The following is a 25,744-nucleotide window of genomic DNA, read 5'->3' as shown; positions in this document are numbered from 1 at the left end:
CTTTCAAAGTCTTCATTTTCCAGTTTGTCAGTTTCTACTCTTCTCCCTTCTACATGGCATTCTTCAAAGGCAGATGGGACTACTTTCCAAACCCCAGCCTCGAGGCTGCTGCCTCCCAAGGAAGCAGCCCAGCAAAACAGCAGCACCCACTGGGCTCGATTTGTCCCTACCCAGGCCTTGCTATTGATCTTGAAGCTGGTTCTTGACTTCCCTGGGCTAGAGTCTTATCAACTGTAACTTATGGGAACATCATTCTGCAGCTGTGAAAATCTAACACCTGCATTTATTCTGTCTTTCAGCCCTTACTGGATGGCCCCATGCCTGACAATGCCACTTCCCAATGCTGCAGTTTGAGTTCATCACCATCTTTCGGGGGGCCTTCCTGCTGTGCACCCTTGGTTGGATGCTAGGGTCACAAAAATGAATCAGAGCTGGTCCTTTTCCCTAGGAGCAGCCAATCTTTAATGAGATCTGCTTAGGAGTCATAAAGCACTGGACTCTCAGGGCCAGGCACAGTGGCTCATGCCTGTAATCCCAGCACTTTGGCAGACCAAGGCTGTTGGATCACGAGGTCTGGAGTTGGAGACCAGCCTGGCCAAGATGGTGAAACCCCATCTCTACTAAAAATACAAAAATTAGCTGGGTGTGGTGGTGGGCACCTGTAATCCCAGCTATTCTGGAGGCTGAGGCAGGAGAATCACTTGAACCCAAGAGGCAGAGGTCACAGTGAGCTGATATTGCTCCACAGTACTCTGCCCTGGGCAACAGAGCAAGATTCCATCTCAAAAAAAAAAAAAAAAAAAAAAAGGGCTGGACTCTTAGGAGTGTAACTGAGGCTAATAGATTGGATTTGAACCCTGGCTCTACCACTTAACAATTTGGGGAACTTAGGGGAAGTTCTGTAGGTGTGTTTCCTCATCATTAAAGTGGCAATCATCATGATGCCTGCCTCTAGGGGGTGCTGGTAATAGAGTGGCAGTTCCTAGCACAAGGTCCTGTTATGACCATTATCTGCTTTCCCTGCTTCCTGCCCCCAGGAAGTTGAAGGCTTCGTGGCAGAAGTGGCAGCTGGCAGGACAGAGGGACACCCAGGTTGGGCAGGAGCTGCAGCGCTGGGAGGAGGAAGGAGTATGAGCTCATCGAGTGCCAGGGACTGTTTGATGAATTCCTGGAGCTGAGTGAGCAGTCACTCAGCAGCCAGCGTGTGCCCTGAGCATGAGTGGGGCCTCTGGGGGCTGGCACAGCAAGGGACACTCCCTGCCTCCCACAGCTGCAGTTTGGGTTCATCACCATGTTTGTGGGGGCCTTCCTGCTGGCGCCCCTGTTGGCTCTGCCCAACAACTGGGTAGAGATACGACTGGATGCCCACAAGTTCCTGTGCGAGTACCAGCGACCAATGGCCGGGCGCGGCAGGACATCTGGATCTGGCTGCTCTTGCTGGAGGTCATGGTGCACCTTGCGGTCATCGTGAAGGGGTGTGCGGTAGAGGAAGGGAATACAGGGAGGGAGGCGGGGGAGATGGAGCTCAGAGACTGGGGAAGGCGGTTCAGGAATAGGGAAATGGGGGGCTGGAGCAGGAAATTCGGGCCAGAGGTTGGGAAATAGGGGACAGGAGGCTAGGATTCCGGGCCAAAGGTTCATCCTGCCTCGGTAGTGGGTCAGGATCCGAGTGGGGGTGGGTTAGGGGATGGGACCCTGAAGGCCCTCTGGCTCTGCAGGCTTCCGTCTCGCCTTCACCTCGGACTTCCTGCCGCATCTTCTGTACCATATGAACACATCCAGCTAAGCGGCTTTGTGAATTTCAGGCAGGCACCCGCGCCCCCAGCCTACCTGGCCCAGAGCAAACACTCTGTAGGTGCGAGACCCTTCAGGCTGGGGGAGAGGGGCGTAGTGGTGGTGGGGCGGGGCCATGAGCCGTGGCGGGCGGGGCCTTCTTGGGGGGCGGGACGCTGAGCCAGGGTGGGCGGGACCCTGAGGTGGTGGGGCGGGGCCTGTCTGGGAAGCAGGGCGCTGAGCCTGTGAGAGCGCGGCCTGGGAGGGGCGGGTACTGAGCTTTGGTAGGCGGGGCCTGTCTGGGAAGGGCGGGTGCTGAGGAGGTAGGGGCGGGGCCTGCCTGGGAAGTCCGGAGCCGAAACTGTGGACGGGTGGGGCGGGGCCAGCTTGGGGTGCAGTGAGCTGAGTCTGTCCCAGACAGATGCGCGGAGCCGGCTAGGATACGGGCTGAACTGACAGGGCCAGATTCTAGGGGGGAGGAGGGGAGGAAGTGCAGGGTTCGGAGTCGAGATCCGAGAGCCTTTCCGGATCCCGCAACCTAGATACAAGGCCTTTCGCGACGCGCGGGTGAACCTTGCCCTCTTCTACTGGAAGCTGCTGGCCGTGCATCTGGGCTTAATTATCGCCTTCGAGGTAGGCTCAGCCATCGGTCTTGGACAGACTTGGTTGCAAGTTCAGGTTCTGCCGCCGACCAGCTGGAAATGGGGATATGTTACATAATATGATCTAATTCATAGGGTCGTTATGAAGGTTCGGTGTCAAGCATTTGCACAGTGCCTGGCACGTTGTAGGTGCTCGATGAATTAATATTACAAATAATAATAACTTTATCTCTTGGCAAGAGATCTGAAGAAAAGAGAGGAAGCAGTCTCCCACCAGTTTTGCTCTTTTACAAGCCCTCCCCCTAACGGGGTTCCTAGTGTTAAGGGGTTCAAATCATACCTCTGTGTCTTTGGGCAAAGGACAACTCCTTTCTGCTTCTGTTTCTTCACTTGTAGAGTAGAAATTACTCCCGGCTCATAGAGTTGTGCAAATTAAATAAATTAATATCCGGAAAACCCTCAGATTAGGGTTTGGCGCGGGGTAAGCGCTCCCTAAGTTAAGATCGCTAAGGCAATCATTCTTTTTGGCCCCTTCTCCCCAGCGTGTAGTGTTCTCTCTGCACCCCATCGCCCGGCTCGTGCCCAAAGTACCAGATAAAGCGCTAGCGCTACCTGGCCAAGTAGGCAACAACTGGCGGATTACCCGGAGGCGCTGCTTTCGGTCAGCAAGGCAGGCGGACCCCAGCGTACCCCGGCCCCACCTGCACCATAATGACCACGCCCCTTGGCCCGTCCTCAGGCCATAGCTCTGTCCTCTCTAGCCCCGCCCCCTTATTTGGCCTCGCTCATTGGTGGGATTGGCTGAAATCCTGTAGTTTCCGCCTGTTCCCGCCCATCATTAGGCCCCGCAACGCTCCCTTTTTTACTATATCCGCACGCTAGGGTTGGGGGTCTCTGCTCTAGAGCACCAGCCTTCTCAGCCTGACCAAGCTGTTCCCTGCAGCAGGAGCGCTGTCTCCGAAGTCCAGGACTTGGGCGAGTGAGGCAGGGTTGCCCTTCCAGGACAGGGCCCTAGGTTCCCCAGGATTCTCCTCCTATTGGGGTCCTCTGGCTTCCAGCTACGCATCTGTGCAGTGTCCCAAGGCCGGCCTGGGAGCTGGGATGAGAGAATTGGAGTTCCCTGGAGACCTCCTGTCCTGCATTGCTCCGCTTCCGTGTTCCTTGTCTCCTGGCCTCTGTGCGAAGCTGACAATAAACCTGTTTTCTGCCCCAGAGCCTACCACCTCTCCACGACCACCTGGTCCCCACCCACACGGTGCAGTGTCTCCTTACTATGTGGCGATACTGTAGGGAGCCGAAGTGAACATGGGGGAGCACAGGGACTCTAATCAATCTGAATTTAACGGCCATCGGTTGGCAGCTAAGGAAAATACTTTGGGGCCGGGCGCGGTGGCTCACGCCTGTAATACCAGCCCTTTGGGAGGCCAAGGTGGGTGGATCAACTGAGGTCAGGAGTTCGAGACCAGCCTGACCAACATGGAGAAACCCCTTCTCTACTAAATATACAAAACTAGCCAGGCTTGGTGGCGCATGCCTGTAATCCCAGCTACTTGGGAGGCTAAGGCAGAATTGCTTGAACCCGGGAGGCGGAGGTTGCTGTGAGCCGAGATCACGCCATTGCACTCCAGCCTGGACAGCAAAAGTGAAACTCCGTCTTACCGACCATGAAACCCCTGCTGTGCTGCTGTGTATGCTTTCCAAGCCTAAAGTGTATGAATAACAGTAAGAGTTTAGTTAGGTCAGCCGAGACACGCCCCCAGTAGACTTTCACACACTTTTCACCATGAGACCCTCCTAAAAGCCTGATGAGGCAGTACCAGGCAGTGGTGAAGGATTCAGGTGGGTGGTGATGTCAGATAGACCTGGGCTTCTTTTCTTTTCTTTCTTTCTTTTTAGACGGAGTCTCGCTCTGTCTCGCAGGCTGGAGTACAACACACGATCGCAGCTCACTGCAACCTCTGCCTCCCTATCTCTCAGGTTCAAGCGATTCTCTTACCTCAGTCTCCCCAGTAGCTGGGATTACAGGTGCATGCCACCATGTACAGCTAATTTTTTTTTTTGGAGATGAAATCTCGCTTTGTCCCAGGGTGGAGTACAGTGGCACCATCTTGGCTCATTGCAATCTCCACCTCCAGGGTTGAAGCAATTCTCCTGGCTCAGTCTTCGAGTAGCTGGGATTACAGGTGCACACAACCACACCCAGCTAATTTTTGTATTTTTAGTAGAGACTAAAAATGGTTTCACCATGTTGGCCAGGCTGGTCTCAAACTCCTGACCTCAAAACTTGTGATCTGATGTCCTCGGCCTCCCAAAATGCTGGGATTACAGGTGTGAGCCACCGTGCCTGGCCTATTTTTGTATTTTTAGTAGAGACAGGTTTCACAATGTTGGCCAGGCTGGTCTCAGACTCCTGACCTCAGGTGATCCACCCACTTCAGCCTCCCATAGTGCTGCGATTACAGGAGTGAGCCACCATGTCCAGCCAGACCTGGATTTCAATACTAGTCCTGCCCCTTATTAGCTGTGTGGCCCTGGGCAAGTTATTTAATCCCTTGAACCTCTATATCATCTGTAAAATGGGACTTCATAGAACTGATGAGGGATTTCAAAGGGATAATGCTTGTGACTTAACTTTTGTACAAACCTCTTAAACAGGTGGCCCCCATATCCTCGGGTTCTGCATCCTTCGGTTCAACCAACCATGCATAGAAAATGGGAATAAGCCGGGCGCAGTAGCTCACACCTGTAATCCCAGCACTTTGGGAGGCTGAGGCGGGTGGATCATAGGGTCAGGAGTTCAAGACTAGACTGACCAACATGGTAAAATCCCATCTCTACTAAAAATACAAAAATTAGCCTGGTGTGGTGATGGGCACCTGCAGTCCTAGCTACTCAGGAGGCTGAGGCAGGAGAAGCGCTTGAACCTGGGAGGTGGAGGTTGCAGTGAGCCGAGATCATGCTCCTGCACCCCAGTCTGGGTGACAGAGTATTGCATCTTAAAAAAAAGAAAGAGGCCGGGCGCGGTGGCTCACGCCTGTAATCCCAGCACTTTGGGAGGCCGAGGCGGGTGGATCACGAGGTCGAGAGATCGAGACCATCCTGGTCAACATGGTGAAACCCCGTCTCTACTAAAAATACAAAAAATTAGCTGGGCATGGTGGCACGTGCCTGTAATCCCAGCTACTCAGGAGGCTGAGGCAGGAGAATTGCCGGAACCCAGGAGGCGGAGGTTGCGGTGAGCCGAGATCGCGCCATTGCACTCCAGCCTGGGTAACAAGAGCGAAACTCCATCTCAAAAAAAAAAAAAAAAGAAAGAAAGAAAATGAAAATTAAAAATAACACAATAAAAAATAATGCAAATAAAAACATTACAGGATAACTATTTACATAGAATTTACACTGTATTAAGGTATATTAAGGTGTTATAAGTAATCTAGAAATGATTTAAACTGTACTGAAGGGCTGGGCGTGGTGGCTCATGTCTATAATCCTAGCACTTTAGGAGGCCAAGGGGGGTGAATCGCTTGTCCCCAGAAGTTTGAGACCAGGATGGGCAACCTGGTGAGATCCCTTCTCTACAAAAAATACAAAAGTCAGGTGTGGTGGTATATGCCAGTGGTCCCTCTTGAGGCTGAGGTGGGAGAATCACCTGAGCCCAGGAGGTCGAGAATGCAAGGGAGCCCTGTGATTGTACCGCTGCACTCCAGCCTGGATGACAGAGTGAGATCCTGTCACTTGAGTACATTTTATTTTATTTTTTGAGAATAAATAAAATAGGCTGGGCAAGGTGGCTCACATCTGTAATCCCAGCACTTAGGGAGGTTGGGGTGGGTGGATCACTAAAGGTCAGTAGTTTGAGACCAGCCTGGTCAACATGGTAAAACCCTGTCTCTACTAAAAATCCAAATATTAGTAGGGTGTGGTGGCGTGCACCCGTAATCCCAGCTACTGGGAAGGCTGAGGCAGAATTGCTTGAACTTGGAAGGCAAAGGTTATGGTTAGCGCCACTCACTCTGGGTGGCAGAGTGAGAGTCCATCTCAAAAATAAATAAATAAAATTTGCTGGAGGATGTACATAGTTATAGCAAACACTATGACACTTTATATAAGGAACTTGGGCAGCCATGGATTTTGGTATGGGGGGTTCTAGAACCAATTCCCCACAGGTTGTGGGGTACCAAAGGACAACTGAACTCATCTGATAAATATCTACTTGACAGGGTTATGGTAGAGATTAAATGAATAAATACATGTGAAGGGATCAGGACAGTGCCTGGCACATAGGAGGTGACCAATAAGTTAGGTCCATGAGTATGAGTATGTTTACGCATCTGCACATTAATATTAAGTGCCTGGCAATACTGGGAGCTCAAACTGATGGCAGGTAGTATTAGGAAGCTGCACTTCCCCTTCCACAGGCTTGGGAAGATTGCATGCCAGCCATAGAGCAGGCCATTCTTATTCCAAGTGGTTTGACTTGGCTGTTTGACTTTATTTATTGAGGGCTCAACCGGTGTAGTCTGGGAAGGCTTCATGGTGGAGGCGGCCACTGGAGATGGTGAGGCAGGTCATTCCAGGCAGTGGGAAAGGATGGATCATTTGCAAGGAGTGGCTGTGTTGGATGAGAGAGGCCATCCAGGATGCCAGATGTCACATCACCAACTTTCAGGGTTAATTTCTGTCTCCTTACCATAGGGATGAATGTTCCCATTTGATAGATGCAATAATAGGATCAGAGAGGGTCATCGGGGTTCTCAGGGTCTCTAAGGAGTCCAGGGCTTGGGAGGCTCTCTGTGAAGCTCCTGGGATGCCCCCCCACCCAGCTCCAGGAAGTCCCCTGAGCACGCTCATGTTTGGGAAGCTCTGGAAGAGTGGTGACCTGTCTCCTAGGAGCAGAAGCAGTGCCTCCCCCATCTTTAGGACCTGGGTCTAGGGTCCTTTAGAGCCTCACCTGGGCATAGGACTCCCATTGTTCCAGCCCCCCTCTCGTACCCCAGACTAGCCAAACCGGTTCTGGGGAAGGGGGGCGGGGAGCAGGCACGTTGAGACAGCCGCTGCCTCTCCGCACGGTTCCCTCCTCCTTCACCTCCCCCTCCCCGCCCCACACAATACCCAGGAGCTTGCCTTGCTGGGCTCTGGGGCCATGCTGACATGCTGACATTGCCCCCTGAGGACTTGGCTGCAACCCCAGAGTCCCCAGGGTGCCCTGGAGCCCTGGACTGTGCTGGCAGCTGGACGGAGCTCCCTGGCTGAGGTAGGGCCCCACCTGGGTGCCAGCCATCCCGTTCTCTTCCCGCCAGTTTTCCCCCCTGAGTGATCCCTTTGTGCTGCCTGCCTGGTCTCTGATCCTGGCCCTGACCCACTATGGCCTTCTGGGGCTCTGTAAACCTTGTCTGGATCCCCTTTCCAGCCATGACCTCCCCCTTGGCTTTATTCCTTCAAGGGCAGAGAGGCCCTGGGAGGGTCCCCACTCTTCTGGGCAGCAGGTCAAGAGGCACCTGGGGGGGGCAGGGAAAAGCCAGGCATAGGAGGCCAGCAACGCTTTCCCTGACCATGGTGGTGTTCAGGGACTCTCTCTGGTAGCCTTGCTAAGTGAGCCCATCGTCCCCTGTAATTAGCAGCGCCCGCCAAGGGTATGCTCCTTGGCCCCTGCCCATCCTTCTTGGCCCAGAGACATTTATGGTGAGACACGTTTCTTAGAGAGGGCATCGGGTGGTGGTGGGGTCCCTTAAGAGCCACTTTACAGATGGGAATACTGAGGCCAAGGGTTGGGCTATGACTTGCCTAAGGCCACACAGCTGGTCAGTGTCAACACTGAGCCTAGGAGCTTGGGTGAGGGTTATTCTCTTCGGGCTCCACAATGGCCCGTGCCTAGTAGACACTAGAGTCTCTATCCAGAGATCATGCCTGGGAAGGTCATGTCCCCGCTGTCTGGGGCCAGTTCTCTTTCTGAGGTTTTTGTTTGCTTTTTCTAACAGAGACGAGCTACACATAATATGAACCCAGCTTCTCTCTCCAACCCAGCTTATCTCTCTTAGCTCTCCAACATTGAGGTTGGGTGGGCCAGATCCCTGGAGGGCCACAGGGCTGGCATCGCAGCTAGATGGGTCATTCTCATTCCCCTTGGCCTGAGCGCAGGTGGAGGCTGACACACTCCTGACTTCCCTGCTGGGGACCTGCCTCCAGCTTCATCTCCCTGGGAAGCCTTCTACGTCCCCTGTCCCCACAATCACCTAGCCTTCTCCTCAGAGGCCTGAACTGGGGGTGCTCCTGCTGCAAAGCCTCAATATTTTGCTGACTTACCTCTGCAAAGGATGGGCAGAAAGGTCCCTCCCTGCCCTCCAGGGACTTCCAGAACCCAAATGCAAGAATCTCCCAAAATACGTGGGGGTAGGGGGCATGTGTACATGCTGCATATGTGTGCCCCCACATATGCAGGACGTGTGTGTCGAGGACTCCTGATTCCTGCAGAGAAAGAGACCTGTCTGCGGGCAGGGGCCTCCTTCCGCACACTCCTGCAACGTCATGTCTGTCTCAGCCTCGCTCCTTCCTCTTCCCCATCGGCGTAAAGGACTGAGCCGCCTTCTGTCTAGAGAAAGACGGATACAAATACTACCCTATTTGCCGGATGAGGAAACTGAGGTTTAGGGAGACTTGCTCAAATGGGCACTCTTCAGGCTAGAGGGACAGAGGCTGACGGTACAAGCCTGAGTGGCCGCTGTAGAGCGGGCCCCTTTGGAGCAGCTGTCCCCTTCTTCCCACCCACCCAGGCGGTGGCAGTGAAGGGAGCAGGGAGAAGCAGTTGAGAAGCTGTGCAGAGAGACTGGGGCCTGCCACAGACCGAGCCATCTCTCGCTGGGTCCTCTTCTCCCTCCCTCCCTCCAGCAGCGACTGACACAATCACCGCTCAGGCCAAGGCTTTCTCTGTAAGTGCACTAGGTATTTCAGCCATGGAGCAGTTACCTATGACCTCCTCCAGGAAGTCTTCCTGGAATACCCAGGTTGAATTGAGCCCAGCACCCTCCTCCGATAGTTCCTCCGGCTTGGCTCTTGCCAACCTGGATTGTAACTGTTTTCGTTTTCGGCTCTTCCACTAGACTGGCAGCCCACGGGCATGACACGTTTGTCCGTCTCCCTGGGTTTTTCTGGGCTTCATCTGTGTCTCTGAGGATCTGGTTGGTCTGAAAGTGTCAACGTCTCTGTCTCCATCTCTGGATCCCTGAATGTCTCAGCATCTGTGGTTTTTCTGTTTTCGAGTGTTTTGGGGTCTTGGTTTCTGGGTTGCTGGCTGACCGGTCTCTGTTTCTCTAGGTCTCTCTCGGTCTTCATCTCCCGGCTTTCTTGGTCCTGTCAGGCTGGGCACTGCCCCTGTGGCCTGAGGGGGCCTCTGGGGGGTCCTGGCTGCCTGGCCTGCCCACAGCGAGGCCACGCTAGGGTAGGCCCCCGCCCAGCCCGCTGCCTGCTCCCTCCCTCTCTCCCTGCTTGCCTCACCACAGGGTTTGATGAATCAAACTCTTTGTCTGGGTGGGATCTCCCCCAGCCGGCTGGGCAGAGAGAGGGCTTCCCCTGCCGGAGCAGCCAAGCAGCATCAGCAAGCGGGCCTGGGCCTGGAGAGGTGAGGGGCTGCAGGAGGGAGGCTGGCAGAGGGCCACAGGGCAAAGGTTGTCGGGACTTGGGCCTCTCAGATCATCAGCCCTGTCCTGATCGCAAAGCTACCTCCCAGGGATAACATCCCGCCCAGAAAGGACCCATCCAGCCTGGCCACCCAGGGCTGGAAGCTGGGGTGAGGAATAACCCCTCTTTCACTCCAATCCTGGGGGCTGGGGCATCTCCCTGAACTTCTCCGGGAGAGCCCCAGACTGGGTGGTGGCCTGCCTGCCAGTCCGTAACCCTCCCAGCCAGCTTGGCATGGGTGTGGGCACCGCTCAGTGCCGAAGGCCACAACTCTGGGTAAGGGTCGGGGTAGGGGGGGAGAAACATCAAAGCAAGGACCTGTGGGCTGGTGTGTGTGCATCCTGGGGTGTGCGTGTGAAGGGAAGAGGAGGTTGAGAAATCGTGGGTGCCTCTGTAAATATCGGCCGGGTCGGCGTGTTTGTGAGGAAGTGTCTGTGTGAATGTATGCGGCCGTGTAAAAAAGTGTGTGTCTGTGAATGTGTGAGCCTGAGTTTGAAATGTCTGTGTCTATCAACATGTACGTGTCATTCTATACTTGGGAGAAAATGCAGTGTGGATGTACATACTGGGACATGGATTTGTGTGACAATGTATGTATTTACATATCTGGTGACATGTCAGTGTGTGTTGGAGAAGGTACAAGGTGGGTAAAGACACTGATTTGAAAGCTGGAATGGCTGGGTTAGAATCCTGGCTCCACCATTTACCAAATAACCTCTCTGTGCCTCACTTTCCCCACCTATAAAATGGGGATAATAAGAGCATCAACTCACAGGGTTGTTTTGAGGACTAAATGAGATACGATGTGTAAAGTGCTTGGCCTATCATTCAGGCAATGCCAAGCAAGTATCAGCTATTCCTGTATAATTAGACGTGTGAGTGTATTTGTGCAGATGCGTGCCCACAAGTGTACACAGGGGTTTGTCCAGGACTCCAGGGGAGTGGCTGACTGGCCAGCCCCAGTATCCTCTGTCTGGGTCTGATATCTTCTCTTCTGCAGGCCCAGGTGGGTGGCAGAGCAAAGGAGGAATGGACTGTGGGCCACCTGCTACCCTCCAGCCCCACCTGACTGGGCCACCTGGCACTGCCCGCCGCCCTGTAGCCGTGTGCCAGCAGGAGAGTCTGTCCTTTACAGAGCTGCCTGCCCTGAAGCCCCTGAGCCCAGTGTGTCTGGACCTTTTCCCTGTGGCCCCAGAGGAGCTTCGGGTTCCTGGCAGCCGCTGGTCCCTGGGGACCCCTGCCCCTCTCCAAGGGTTGCTATGGCCATCATCCCCAGGAGGCTCAGATACAGAGATCTCCAGTGGGGCGATGAGGCCCAGCAGGGCTGGCAGCTGGCCACACTGTCCTGGTGCCCAGCCCCCAGCTCTGGAGGGACCCTGGGGTCCCCAGCACCCACAGCCACAGCGCCGGGCCAGCCATGGCTCGGAGAAGAAGTCTGCCTGTGAGTCACCGTGGGGGAGGCGGGTGTGGGTGCCACAGTGGGGTGGATAAGGGAGGGGCTGGGCAGCTCCTTAATCCTTATGTCCCAAGGTTCCCCCAAAAGTTAGGACAAGTGGTAGATTTTAGTGATAAGGAGACTATCGGGGCTCCGGGAAGGCAAGCAACTTATCCAAGGTTATGCAGTGAAGGAGTCACCATCCTGGGCATCCTGGCCCCTCTGCCTGCTGCAGTCAGGCCCCGTGATCTCCTTACCCCTCTTGTGGATCCCCATGGGAACCAGATGCTAGCAGAAACACAGGCCCTTTTCCTTGGACATGGCGCCTGAACCTCCCCAGGTGCTCAGGGCCAGGGCAGCAGCAGGGAGGAGGTTGGGGGAGACCCCAGACCATGCTCTCACACCCTGCCCCCCAACCTTAGGGCGCAAGATGCGGGTGTACCAGCGTGAAGAGGTCCCCAGCTGCCCTGAGGCCCACCCTGTCTTCCTGGAGCCTGGTCAGGCAGTGCAAGAGCAGGCCCTGAGCACAGAGGAGCCCAGATCGCTGGAACTGCCTGGATCCACCCGAGTGAGCCTCGAGGGTCCTGAGCGGAGGCGATTCTCAGCCTCCGAGCTGATGACCCGGCTGCACTCTTCTCTGCGCCTGGGGCGGAATTCAGCAGCCAGGGCACCCATCTCCGGCTCAGGCACTGGAGCAGTCCGGGAAGGTACCAGCTCCTCCCATGGGCCCTGAGAGCAGCCAGATGCCGGGTAGGGGTGGGGGATACCCACTCACCGGCCGCCTGAGGCTGTCAGGGTGCCAGGGCCGGGGACCAGGGCCAGTCTCTGGACTCCTTACCCTCAGTTCTCGCCCTCTCCAGGGAAAGCATCTGGAATGGAGGGGCGAAGTGTAGAGACGAGTGGGGACGGAGTGTCACGGCTAGCCCCTGGTGACTCAAGAGAGGGCCATGGTCGTTGGCACGAGCCCAGGTACCATCTCCCTCTTGGGTCTTGGGTCCGCGACAGGGTGCAGGCGAAGGGCCGTGACGCTCTCTCTTTCGTAGGCTAGACATGCGGGAAGAGCTGCCTTTGGGGTCCAGGAGCACCAACGAGCGGCGCCAGTCTCGATTCCTCCTTAATTGTACGTGTTAACTGTACGTGGGAGGGGGTCCCAGGGAGGAGGTAACGGGCTTTGGAGAGTTGAGAGGTAGAGATCGAGTGAGAAACGGAGAATGGAACTCTCGGTATCTAGCACGCAGTAGGTGCTCAATTTGTTTATATAATGAATGGATGAATGAATGAATGAATGAATTCACTGTGTCCGGATATCCGAAGGGCGGCAAAGGTTAAGTGACTTCGGGTCTTGGGGCAGCCGGGGAGGGGCCGGGCAGGGGCTGGCGGGCGCCCCACGGTCCTCGCCCGCCCGTCTTCCCCCCAGCCGTCCTCTATCAGGAATACAGCGACGTGGCCAGCGCCCGCGAACTGCGGCGGCAGCAGCGGGAGGAGGAGGGCCCGGGGGACGAGGCCGAGGGCTCGGAGGAGGGGCCGGGGCCGCCGCGCGCCAACCTCTCCCCTAGCAGCTCCTTCCGGGCGCAGCGCTCGGCGCGAGGCTCCACCTTCTCGCTGTGGCAAGACATCCCCGACGTGCGCGGCAGCGGCGTCCTGGCCACGCTGAGCCTGCGGGACTGCAAGCTGCAGGAGGTGGGCGCACGAGGGGGCCCGACGGGGCGGGGCGGGCCGGGAGTACGCGGGCCGGGGACTTCGCGGGAACCCGGGCGTTAGAAGGAGGGGGACACAGAAAGGAGGTGCTGGCGCGACTGTCCGCGTGGAGGGCAGGCGCTAGGACCTGACTACCCTAGGCCATCTGGAAGCGAGGCGGAGCCGGGAGCTCGGGGAGCTAGGCCCTGCGGCGGGTAGGGGGCGGAGCCAGCGGGACGAAGCCTAGGATAGGGCAGGGCCGGATGAGGGGCGGAGCCATTCGGAGCGCAAACGCCTGGTGGGCCCGGGAAGAGGCGGGGCCTGGGCCGGGGCGGGGCCTGAGGTGGGCGGGGCTCGGGGGCGGAGCGCGTCGGGGCGGGGCTAAGAGGAGGGGCGGGTTCGAGGGCTGGAGCGGGGCTTGCACAATTGCCCGCGGCGGGAGGCTGGTCGTCTGGCCCGCCCGGCGCCAGATTAGGAGTGGGACTAAAGCAGGGGCGAGGACGCGAGGTGTGGCTGTGTCTAAAGAGGTGGCGTCCTGGGGCGGGGGGTGCGAGGCCAGCGCCTCTGAGGTGAACTGGCCCGGCCCTTTCGACCCCGTGTGCGCCCTTCCTCAGGCCAAGTTTGAGCTGATCACGTCCGAGGCCTCCTACATCCACAGCCTCTCGGTGGCTGTGGGTCACTTCCTGGGCTCTGCCGAGCTGAGCGAGTGTCTGGGGGCACAGGACAAGCAGTGGCTGTTTTCTAAACTGCCCGAGGTCAAGAGCACCAGCGAGAGGTGAGGAAGTAGTCTGGCTGGCCCCGGGTGGAGACTGAGCCTGTGGTTGGCCAGCTCCCAGATCTGGGGTCTCCATCCTGGCTCTGACCCTTCAGGTTCCTGCAGGACCTGGAGCAGCGGCTGGAGGCAGATGTGCTGCGCTTCAGCGTGTGCGACGTGGTGTTGCAGCACTGCCCGGCCTTCCGCCGAGTCTACCTGCCCTATGTCACCAACCAGGCCTACCAGGAGCGCACCTACCAGCGCCTGCTGTAGGGCTGGGGGCTCTGAAAGGGGCGGGGGCGTGGAGGGAGTCTCAGGCAGGTGCAGGCATTGAGGACTGGGTGATGCAAGGTGACTCTGGGTGGGGAGGGATCCCTGAAAGTGTCTCTGTGGCCAGGATAAGGTGAGTGACCCCAAGGGGCAGTAAGGATGTGCTGAGAAGGCACCTGAGGACCCCGTGGATGGCCAGGGTCGTGAATCCCAGGAGTTCAGGCCCACCTGTGATTCCAGAGCCCTTCCTGTTTTCCAGCCTGGAGAACCCCAGGTTCCCTGGCATCCTGGCTCGCCTGGAGGAGTCCCCCGTGTGCCAGCGTCTGCCCCTTACCTCCTTCCTCATCCTGCCCTTCCAGAGGATCACTCGCCTCAAGATGTTGGTGGAGGTACCTCAAGGGTACAGGCTGGGCGAGGGGGAGGCACCCGCGGGTGGGCCGGCGCTGGGGGGAGCATGAGGCCTGCCACAGCGTGCTGATCCCACCTTCCAGAACATCCTGAAGCGGACAGCACAGGGCTCTGAAGACGAAGACATGGCCACTAAGGCCTTCAACGCGCTCAAGGAGGTGAGCTGGGCTGGGCAGGGCAGGGGCTGCTTGGCTCCTGAGGCTCCCCGGACCCCCCAGCATGTCTCTAAAACAGCCCCTAGCTGTCAGAGTCTCCAGTCCCCAGGCGAGAGTCTGAGGCTGGGCTCTGGGAGCTAGGGCTGAGGGGCTACAGGTGACCTCCCCACAACCCCCCACAGCTGGTGCAGGAGTGCAATGCTAGCGTGCAATCCATGAAGAGGACAGAGGAACTCATCCACCTAAGCAAGAAGATCCACTTTGAGGGCAAGGTGTGTGTCTGCAGCCAGTGGGATGGGCACCCCAAGGGGCAGCTCTTGTTTCCTGCTTGCCCTGAGGTCTTCAGGCCAGTTCATTGTTGCCCACACCCTCCCATCTGCCCTCCTGTGCGCTCTGCCTGGTGCCCCTGGGCCTGACCCGTTCTACTCCATCCCTCTAGATTTTCCCGCTGATCTCTCAGGCCCGCTGGCTGGTTCGGCACGGGGAGCTGGTCGAGCTGGCACCACTGCCTGCAGCACCCCCTGCCAAGCTGAAGCTGTCCAGCAAGGCCGTCTACTTACACCTCTTTAATGACTGCTTGCTGCTCTCCCGGAGGAAGGAGTGAGTCAGGGCAGTCGGGGGTGGGTAGGTAAACTGGAGCCAGGCTCTCTTTCTCCCTACCACTGGGCCTGGGAGCCCCTGCCTCTGCCAGGGTGTGCTGCCAGGGCATCCTGGGCTTTGGTGGAGGCTCCTGAAGTAAAGGCAGAGATGTGAGACCGGTCCATGTTCCAGAAGGGAGAATCAAGGGCTAGACTGTGTGCTGAGGACTTGGAGCTGCTGTGAGCTTCAGCCAGTTAGAGCAGAGACTACGAGCGTGGCCCAGGAGTCCCAGCTTTGCCCTGAGTCGTAGCTATGCTGGCAGCCAACATTTACTCAGTACCCACACTGTGCCAGGCATGCTATGTGGATTATTCCCTTTAATCCTCCAAATACCTCCCTGGGAAATAGGCTTCTCTGTTACTGCCAGATCATGGAGCTAGTAGGTAGGGGAGCCAGGGGGAGGCCAGCTCTTTCTGATGGCAGCACTGTGTCTGGCTCACAGTAAACACTCGCTCAGTATTAGCTGTGATGATTATAAGTGAGGGGTGAGGTAGAAGACTTCCTGGATAAGGTGAATGGGATAAAGGGTGAACATGTGGGCTGGGCACAGTGGCTCACACCTATAATCCCAGCACTTTGGGAGGCCAAGGAGTTCAAGACTACCTTGAGTCCAGGAGTTCAAGACTAGCCTGGGCAACATAGTGAGACCCCATCTCTTTTTTTTAAAAAAAAAAGATGGACATGTTATGCTATAAGAAGAGTTCATTCTTATTTGTTTGTTCATTTAGCAAATTGTCACTGAGTCTCTGTTCTGTAGCAGGCCAGTGCTAGGGACAAAATATGAATGAGACTTGTTTTCTGCTCACAGGAGCTTTCAGGCCAGTGAAAATACATCCTGATAACCACATCATCAGGGTTTTCGTGGAAGGGTGTATTGTGGTAGTTCCTGGTGTGGGGTGAGAATCAGTAAAGCTTCATAGAGGAAGGGACCTTTGAGCTAGGTTTTGAAGGATGAGTAGGAGTTTTCCAGGTAGAGAGGTAGCTTGAGTGGCAGAGTACAGCAGAGTCATGGCAGTGTAGAAGAGCGGAGTGTGTTTGGGGAATGAAGCCTAATGTGGCTGCGTTTGTAAAGGAGACAGGGCAGCAGAGGGAAGTTGGGATGTTGAAGGTCATGGTAGAGGGGCTGGATTTTTTCTGAGGCAGCAGGGACCATGGAGAGTTAAGCAGAAGGATGACGTTTTTGCTCCTGGCCAATTGGGAGGATGAACTGGAAGGGGAGAGGCCGGAGGGTCTTGCAGTTGCCAAGGAGAGTGTAGATGCTCCAGAAGTGGCAGGGTGCTTCAGGATACGTGGATTGCAGGGACGGTAACGGGGAAAGACAGGTCATAGCTGCGAGGTGGGTGTCGGGGGGACGGAAAGCTAAGACGTGAGCATGACGTCTGAGTTTCCTCGCGGGCAAACTGGTGGCGTCTTTCACTGGAATGGAGAACAGTGAAGGGGTCTGGTTTGGAGTGGGAGAAGCTGAGTTTTTTATTTGATGCTGAGTTTTGTTGAACAGGTTGACATCCATCGAACACCCTCCACCCGTCCGGCCTACGAGTACTTACTGAGTCCAAATTGTGGGCCAGGCAGTGTCAGACACTGAGCCACAGTGGCAGAGAGACAAGGTTCAGCATTCATGGGGCTTATATACCGGAAGGGAGGCAGATACTCTGCAGGGGGCTGTCCGGCTGGCTCTTTGGAACAGACGCTTGGGAGAGAGGTTTCGAGAGTGGTCGTGAATCGCTTGAACCCGGGAGGCAGAGGTTGCCGTGGGCCGAGATCATGCCACTGCGCTCTAGCCTGGGCAACAGAGCGAGACGCTGTCTTAAAACAACAACAACAAAAAACAAACAAACAACAAAAAAGAGAGAGAGGTCGAAAGTGTGCTTGGGACCCAGGGCCTGGTTTCCACTACCTCCAGCCTCCACCAGCAAGCCAGCAGGGAAGGAACTCTTGGTTCCTTGTGGGGACTTTGCCAGCTGCTAGGAGAACAGTACCCTATCCAGAAGCAGGACCCTGTGAGAAGCTGGCGGGGCAGGCCCCCGCTTCTCCCTGCTTCCAGTCAGAACCCACCTGGTCCCGATGGTGGACGCCTGGAGCCGGGGGGCCAGGCCAGGCTGACCTCCCCTCCCCCGGTCCTCCAGGCTAGGGAAGTTTGCCGTTTTCGTCCATGCCAAGATGGCTGAGCTGCAGGTACGGGACCTGAGCCTGAAGCTGCAGGGCATCCCTGGCCACGTGTTCCTTCTCCAGCTCCTCCACGGGCAACACACGAAGCACCAGTTCCTGCTGAGGGCTCGGACGGAGTGAGTGGGCCTGGGTGTGGGGAGACAGGAGGCCCCTCCCCAGGACGGGCACCCCTGTGACATCCTGGCCTTGATCGTCCCCAAGTGCCCAGCTCTTCCCTGACTTGGGCCGGACACAGGGGCAGAGGGCAGGGCTGGAGGCCAGAGCAGGGGAGCCTGCCCCACAGGTGGTGCTGGAGGGGCTGCCACCTCCTCCTCATCTCTCGAATGTAAACCTCTGTATCCTGCTATCTCTGGCTTACGGATCATGGCATTAGGCAGGATGGAGGCAGGGCTGGCATCAGGGGGTTCTGGGCCTGTTGTTATGCTCAGAGCTGGGTGGAGCACAGGCTTGAGAACAGGGCTGTGGGGTGGGCCCCGGGGTAGGGCAGACATGACCTGGGTCCTGGGCCTGGACATCATGCCCAGCTCCCCTAGCCCTGGTTTTAGCACCCTGCCCTGGGCAACTGCACCTTTCGTGTTGTGACAGCTCAGCTTCCCCCTTCCCTAGAAGTGAGAAGCAGCGATGGATCTCAGCCTTGTGCCCCTCCAGCCCCCAGGAGGACAGGGAGATCATCAGTGAGGGGGAAGGTAATAGCTGAACCCCTCCGATTACATCCCTGGGTGGCACCGTAGCCCTCCCTCCCTCCCTCCCTTCCGCTGTCCCATCCTTGGTGCTGTGTTACTGGCAGGGCTGTGGGGAGAGAGATTAATGCCTGGGGCGGTCAGAGGTAGCTCCGAGGAACCTCAAAGGCTGGGCGGGACTTACATAGCACAGGTAGACTCTGTATCCATAGGCAGCATTCTGGAGATCACAAAGCCTCCTATCCTCCCATTTCACCCCCGTTTTACAAGTTAGAAGAGAGGTTCAGAGATAAATGGACTTGCGTAAGTTCACTCAGTCAGTAAATAGCAGAGCTGAGAGCAGAGCCCGGGTCTGTCTCTGTCTTTTCGTCAGCTGCAAACAGGAAAAGAGGCAGCGGAGCCAGGGTGTGGGGGGTGGTGAGGGTCATGGTGGCAGGTGAAGAGGGATCTGCCCAGTGGGAATAAAGATTTCTCCTTGGGTGTGAAGTGAAGCTGGTAAGCCAGGGTGTGACCTGATCGTAGAGAACCTTCCTAGAGTGGCCTTCAGGAGCTACTGCAGGTTTTTTTTGGTTTGTTTTTTTTTTTTTTTTTTTGAAACAGAGTCTTGCTCTGTTGCCAGGCTGGAGTGCAGTAGCGTAATCATGGCTCACTGCAGTCTCAACCTCCTGAGCTCAAGCGATCCTCCTGCCTCAGCCTTTTGAGTAGTTGGGACCCCAGGTATGCATGACCACACCTGGCTAATTTTTATTTTTTGTAGAGGCAGAGTCTTGCTATGTGGCCCAGGCTGGCCTCAAACTCCTGGGCTCAAGCAGTCCTCTCCTTCAGCCTCCCAGAGTGCTGGGATTACAGGTGTGAACCATCGTGCCGGGCCTACACAGTTTCACTCTGTACTGCAGGCTGGAGTGCAGTGGCACAATCTCGGCTCATTGCGACCTCCACCTCCTGGATTTAAGCAATTGTCATGCCTTAGCCTCCCTAGCAGCAGCTGGGATTACAAGCACTTGCCGCCACGCCCGGCTATTTTTTTTTTTTTTTTTTTTTTTTTTGAGAGAGAGTCTTGCCCTGTTGCCTATGCTGGAGTACAGTGGTGTGATCTCGGCTCACTGCAACCTCCGCCTCCTGGGTTCAAATGATTCTCCTGCCTCAGTCTCCCAAGTAGCTGAGATTACAGGCGCCCACCACCACACCCAGCTAATTTTTGTATTTTTAGTAGAGACGGGGTCTTGCCATGTTGACCATGGCTAGTCCGAACTCCTGGCCTCAAGTGATTCACCTGCCTCAACCTCCTAAAGTGCTGGCATGAAAGGCATGAGCCACCGCACCCGGCCTTATTGGAGGCTTTTGAGCAGAGGAGTTAGGGCTGAGCTTTAGGTAGTAAAGGGAAAGAACAGGAACTTGTCCCACTGAATATCTGCCATAGGCCAGGCCCAGGGCTAGGGCCTTTATATTTGGGTTATTTCTAATTTAATCCTCATGGCAACCCTACTAGGTAGACTCACTGTCCCTCCCTCCCTCCCTTCCTTCCTTCCTTCATTTCTCTTTTGTTGCCCAGGCTGGAGTGCAGTGGCACGATCTCAGCTCACTGCAACCTCCGCCTCCAGAGTTCAATTCTCCTGCCTCAGCCTCCCGAGTAGCTGGGACTACAGGTGCATACCACCACGCCCAGCTAATTTTTAGTATTTTTAGTAGAAATTGGGTTTCATGCCGGGCGCGGTGGCTCAAGCCTGTAATCCCAGCACTTTGGGAGGCTGAGGCGGGTGGATCACGAGGTCAAGAGATCGAGACCATCCTGGTCAACATGTTGAAACCCCGTCTCTACTAAAAATACAAAAAAATTAGCTGGGCATGGTGGCGTGTGCCTGTAATCCCAGCTACTCAGGAGGCTGAGGCAGGAGAATTGCCTGAACCCAGGAGGCGGAGGTTGCGGTGAGCCGAGATCGCGCCATTGCACTCCAGCCTGGGTAACAAGAGCGAAACTCCGTCTCAAAAAAAAAAAAAGAAATTGGGTTTCACTGTGTTAGCCAGGATGGTCTTGATCTCCTGACCTCGTGATCTGCCCGCCTTGGCCCCGCAAAATGCTTGGATTATAGGCATGAGCCACCACGCCTGGCTTCATTTTTCATATCTGAGAAAACCTTGACTCAGAAGGTAAAGAAAATTGCCCTAGCTCACACAGCCAGTAAATGACAGAACTGGGATTCAAGCCAGGTCTGGCCCCCCAGTCTGTGGCTTTTGATGCTATCAGCCCACCTTGTCTAATGGAAAGAGCTGAGGACCAGGAAGGGGGTCAACGCTCTGGCTTGAGCTAAGAGTCCCACCTGGGCTGGGGCTGAGCTCCCTACTCCCAGGTGGTCAGGGTAGATCCCTGGGAATTAACGTCTGACCCCTGAAGGATGAGGAGAGGTTGTCATGAAAAGATCTGGGAAAGAGCATCTGGCAGAAGGAACAGCCAGTGCAAAGGCCCTGGGGCAGGAGGGAGCTTAGAGTGAGGAACAGCAGGGAGGCTGGTGTGGCTGGAGCTTTTTGAGCGAGTAGGGAGGGAAAGTTGAGGGGAGAAGCAGAGGCTAGCAGGGGGCTACGTCAGACCGTGAAGGGCCTTGTGGGGCCTAGGGAGAAGTTTGGATTTTATTCTAAGAGGAGTGGGAAGCCCTGCAGGGCTTTAAATGGGAGTGATGCAGCTGGAATCCCAGTTGGGAAGGATGGTCCGAAGGGAGCACCAGAGCGACGTTAGGGGCATATTGCGGGGCCATTACTGTTTTGTGTGGGGTATCTGGGGGCAGTTGGACGTTGGGGTCTGAAGGTCAAAAGCAAGGTGTTGGGCTCGGCACGGTGGCTCACACGCCTGTAATCTTACCACGTTGGGAAGGCAAGGCGGGCGGATCACCTGAGATCAGGAGTTAGAGACGAGCCCAGCCAAAATGTGAAACCCGGTCTCCACTAAAATACAAACATTAGCCAGGTGTGGTGGGGAGTGCCTGTGATCCCAGCTACTTGGGAGGCTGAGGCGGGAGAATCGCTTGAACCTGGGAGGCAGAGGTGGCGGTAAGTGGAGATCTCACCATTGTACTCCGGCCTGGGCAACAAGAGTGAAACTCGTTTTGACAACAAACAGGTAAAACTTTGGGCTAAAAAATGAAAAAGGGGGAAAAAAAAAAAAAAGAGTGAAACTCCGTCTCAAAAACAAAAACAAAAAAAAAACACCCCAGGGTGTTGGCTTGAGCTGAAGAGGGGAAAGCCGCTGGTATAGAGGCAGACACCGGAGCTGGGAGGGACTGGATTCGTCCCGCACTTGTGTTTCGGGTAGGAGAGGAGATAGGTCAGGGTGGGCAGAGGGCACCCCTGTCTTGAACACAGGCCTGTGGCATGGGAGTGGCAGAGGAATAAAAGCCTCAGTGGCCACCTTCCCGCCCACTTACTTCCTCCTGCCACCTCTCCCTGCCCTACCCGTGCTCCCGTCCCTGCCCAGCCTGCCCTTGGGACTCCCTGACCCTCCCCTGGGCTGTCAGATCGTCCCCAGGTTCAGTGTGTTAGGACATACAAGGCACTGCAGCCAGATGAGCTGACCTTGGAGAAGACTGACATCCTGGCAGTGAGGACCTGGACCAGTGACGGTGAGACGTCTCCTGGGAAAGTCTCCCTGATGGGGCTTGGGTGGGCAGGAGACAGCTAGACGGCTAAGACATCACAGGGAAGGGTTATGCAAGTGTTGATCTGCCACAGCATGTGGGAATCAGGTTAGACAAGAGGAGGAACTTCCTGCTTGTAAAGATATAAGATTGAGAACGATGGGGGAGAGTGGGAAAGACCCTTTTAGAGGATATCAGGATAAACAGGTCAGAAGTTCATCTACAAGACAGCTAGAGACAGGGTCCTTCCTGGAGCAAGGAGATGCTGAGATGATGTCACTTTGGCCCCAAGGGTGTAGACAAAGCTTGCATCAGGGCTGAGGTATTTCCTTCCAGGCCCGGCTCTGGTACCCCTTTGATGAAGTTGTTCTTGGCCTGTGTGTCCCTAGGTTGGCTGGAAGGGGTCCGCCTGGCAGATGGTGAGAAGGGGTGGGTGCCCCAGGCCTATGTGGAAGAGATCAGCAGCCTCAGCGCCCGCCTCCGAAACCTCCGCGAGAATAAGCGAGTCACGAGTGCCACCAGCAAACTGGGGGAGGCCCCTGTGTGAGGGGCAGCCATGGCCTGGGACCCCACCTCCATGCCCAGCTCCTGGATGGTCCTGGAGGGGCCTGCGGTGTCTCCACTGCTCCCCAAGCTGCTGCTGCTGGCACTTCGCTTCTGTGGCCTTGACATTGAGGGCACAGGCTGGACACAGGAATGGGGGTGCCTCCAGAGGGTCTCTGTCCTCATGCTCCTCAGTGTCCACACTTCAAGGCCAAGGGCAGTTTCTTCCTCCGACATGGGGACCATAACAGGGGATCACTGATACCTGGCAGGGACTGCGGCCCTCTCCATTCTGCACGCTCAATCCTGCCTGACTCTTGGTCCTTCCCCAGGCAGGGACCTGGCTGGGGAGCGTCCTGGTGCTGGTGGTGCTGGGACCTATATATATTTATGTATATCTGGGGTCTTGTCTACCACCTCCCCTAGCCAGAGGCCGAGTGGGTGCTGGTTGCTGTGTCTTGTCTGTAAATAAACTCTCATGCCTTTGCTTGGAGTCTGTGATCCATCTGATGCTGTCCCATCCTGGCAGTCCTGTTTCCCCAGCTAAACATCAGGAGAGTTGAGGACCAGAAAGGGGTCGGCACTCTGGCTACGAGCTGGCTCCAAACTGGGGCTTTGCCTTGCTCTGGAGTTGGCCTCTGAGCTGTAAGACGGTGACCAGGGGCAGGAGGACGACTGTGTATCAGCTAGGCTGCTTTCGGCTGCAAGTAACAAAATGTCAGATAGGAACAGGCTTAAACATTAACGAGATTTGATTAAGTTCATTAAAGAGATTTGATTAGTTCTTGTATTTGTTTCCTGTGGCTTCTATAACAAAATGATCACAAACGGAGTGACTTAAAACAATATTTTCTTCTCTCACAGTTCTGGAGGCCAGGAGTCCAAAATCAGCAGCACTGGGCCCACACCCGGGGGCTCTGCCCCGTCCCGGGGGTCTGGGGGAGAATGGCGCCTTGCCTCTTCCCACTGCTGGTGGCTGCAGCGTTCCTTGACTTGAAGCCCTGTCACTCTGGTCTCTGCCTCCGTGGGCACATTGCCGTTTATTTATTTATTTTTGTTTTGTTTGCACTTTGCCTTCTCTGTGTGCCTGTGTCAAATTTCCCTCTGCCTCCCTCCGACAAACAAGTGATTGCATTTGGGCCCGCCCTGATGATCTCCCCATCTCATAATCCGTCATTTAAAGCACATCTGCAAAAACCCTCTACCCCCCTCCACTTTTTGGTCATTCACAGGTTCCAAGGACTAGAGCATGGCTATCTTTTGGAGGCCATTTTCAGCCAGGCTGGAGTGCAGTGGAGCAATCTCGGCTCACTGTAACCTCTGCCTCCCGGGTTCAAGTGATTCTTGTGCCTCGGCCACCTGAGTAGCTGGGATTACAGGTGTCTGCCACCATGCCTAGCTGATTTTTATATTTTTAGTAGAGATGGGGTTTCACCATGTTGACCAGGCTGGTCTCAAACTCCTGGCCTCAAGTGATCCACCTGCCTCAGCCCCCCAAAGTTCTGGGATTATAGATGTGGACCACCATGCCTGGCCTTGAATTTTTAAAAAGAATTTTACTTATTTATTTATTTCAGATGGAGTTTTGCTCTTGTCACCTAGGCTGGAGTACGATGGTGCGATCTTGGCTCATCCCAAACCTCTGCCTCCTAGGTTTAAGTGATTCTCCTGCCTCAGCCTCCCAAGGGGCTGAGATTACAAGCATGCGCCACCACGCCCAGCTAATTTTTTGTATTTTTGGTAGAGGTGGGGTTTCACCATGTTGCCCAGGCTGGTCTCAAACTCCTGACCTCAGGTGATCCACCCGTCTTGCCATCCGAAAGGGCTGGATTATAGGCATGAGCCACCACACCTGGCCAATTTTTTTTCTTTTTTGAGATGGTCTTCCTCTGTCACCCAAGCTGGAGTGCAGTGGTGCAATCTCAGCTCACTGCAACCTCTGCCTCCCGGGTTCAAGTGATCCTCCTGCTTCAGCCTCCCAAGTAGCTGGTATTACAGGCGCGTGCTACCGTACCTGGTTAATTTTTGTATTTTTAGTAGAGATGGAGTTTTACCATGTTAGCCAGGCTGGTCTCAAACTCTTGACCTCAGGTGATCCGCCCACCTCGGCCTCCCAAAGTGTTGGGATTACAGGCATGAGCCACCGTGCCCAGGTCCAGCCTAGAATTTGAATTCTGCTTCTGACATCTATGCCCCATGTGATTTTTAAAAATGAGCTTTTTGTTTTGGAATACTTTCAGGTTTATACAACAATTGCAACAATAGTACAGAAAGCTCCATCGACTCCTTTAACAACGTCCCCCATTAGTGTCTTTCGTGACTACGATACAGTAGTCAAAAGTAAGAAACCAACACGTTGCTATTAACTGAATTCCAGACTTGATTCGGTTTTCACCAGCTTTCCCACGAATGTCTTCCGTTCCAGGATCCAATCCAGGATCCTACTTTGCGTTCAGTTGCCGCGTCTTACTCTTCACCGGTCTGTGACAGTTTCTCAGTGTTTCCTTGGTTTTCATGACCTTGACAATTTGGGAAGTTCTAGTCTGTAGACTAGCCCTCAATTTGGGTATATCTGATGTTTTCCTCATGACTAGCCAGGAGTTATGGGTTTGGGGGAAGAATACCACAGAGGTAAATAAAATGCACTTCTCATCACGTGATGCCAGGAGGCACACAACGTCCCCGTGACTCATCTCTGGCAATGCCAGCCTTGGTGACTCGGTGAAGGTGGTGTCTGCCAGGTTTTCCTTTTTTCTTTTTTTTTTTTTTTGAGACGGAGTTTCGCTCTTGTTACCCAGGCTGGAGTGCAATGGCGCGATCTCGGCTCACCGCAACCTCCGCCTCCTGGGCTCAGGCAATTCTCCTGCCTCAGCCTCCTGAGTAGCTGGGATTACAGGCATGAGCCACCACGCCCAGCTAATTTTTTGTATTTTTAGTAGAGACGGGGTTTCACCATGTTGACCAGGATGGTCTCGATCTCTCGACCTCGTGATCCACCCGCTTCGGCCTCCCAAAGTGCTGGGATTACAGGCTTGAGCCACCGCGCCCGGCCTCAGGTTTTCCTCTTATGAAGTTCTCTTTTTCCTCTTCCTTTCTTCTTTCTTTTCCTTCCTTCCTTCCTCCCTCTTTCCTTCTTTCTTTTTCTCTTTCTTTCTTCTTTTCTTTTTCCACTTCCTCCCTCGTTTTCTCCCTCTCTTTCTCTTGCTTTCTTTTTGAGACAGGGTCTGGCTCAGTTGCCTAGGCCGGCGTCCAGTGGTAAAATCATGGCTCACTACAACCTCCACCTCCCAGCCGAAAGCCATCCTCCCACCTCAGCCTCCCGAGCTCGAGTAGCTGGGA

General features: G+C 55.3%; 1 protein-coding gene across 8 annotated transcripts in view; it reads left to right on the top strand.

The window, feature by feature from the left end:
- Window positions 1–22,898, top strand: part of ARHGEF19 (Rho guanine nucleotide exchange factor 19) — a 29,388-nt gene extending 6,490 nt beyond the window's left edge. Inside the window, exons 3-19 of one of the 8 annotated variants that reach the window (XM_010345544.3) lie at window positions 300–1,443; window positions 1,719–1,855; window positions 11,050–11,490; window positions 11,907–12,191; window positions 12,345–12,453; window positions 12,528–12,604; window positions 12,902–13,164; window positions 13,776–13,936; window positions 14,032–14,184; window positions 14,445–14,574; window positions 14,677–14,751; window positions 14,931–15,020; window positions 15,188–15,348; window positions 17,514–17,672; window positions 18,163–18,242; window positions 21,743–21,847; window positions 22,252–22,898. In XM_010345544.3, coding sequence (XP_010343846.3) covers window positions 1,292–1,443; window positions 1,719–1,855; window positions 11,050–11,490; window positions 11,907–12,191; window positions 12,345–12,453; window positions 12,528–12,604; window positions 12,902–13,164; window positions 13,776–13,936; window positions 14,032–14,184; window positions 14,445–14,574; window positions 14,677–14,751; window positions 14,931–15,020; window positions 15,188–15,348; window positions 17,514–17,672; window positions 18,163–18,242; window positions 21,743–21,847; window positions 22,252–22,409 — 2,736 coding nt within the window. In that variant the 5' untranslated portion in view covers window positions 300–1,291 and the 3' untranslated portion in view covers window positions 22,410–22,898. The other 7 variants (XM_010345545.3, XM_010345550.3, XM_074380141.1 and 4 more) reach the window with 7 other exon arrangements.
- The last annotated feature ends 2,846 nt before the right edge of the window (window positions 22,899–25,744 follow it).

The sequence above is a fragment of the Saimiri boliviensis genome, chromosome 11 (genome assembly GCF_048565385.1).
Source record: "Saimiri boliviensis isolate mSaiBol1 chromosome 11, mSaiBol1.pri, whole genome shotgun sequence".
Classification (NCBI taxonomy): domain Eukaryota; kingdom Metazoa; phylum Chordata; class Mammalia; order Primates; family Cebidae; genus Saimiri; species Saimiri boliviensis.
Note: the sequence above shows the minus strand (reverse complement) of the source record. Positions and strands in the feature narration are given on the sequence as shown.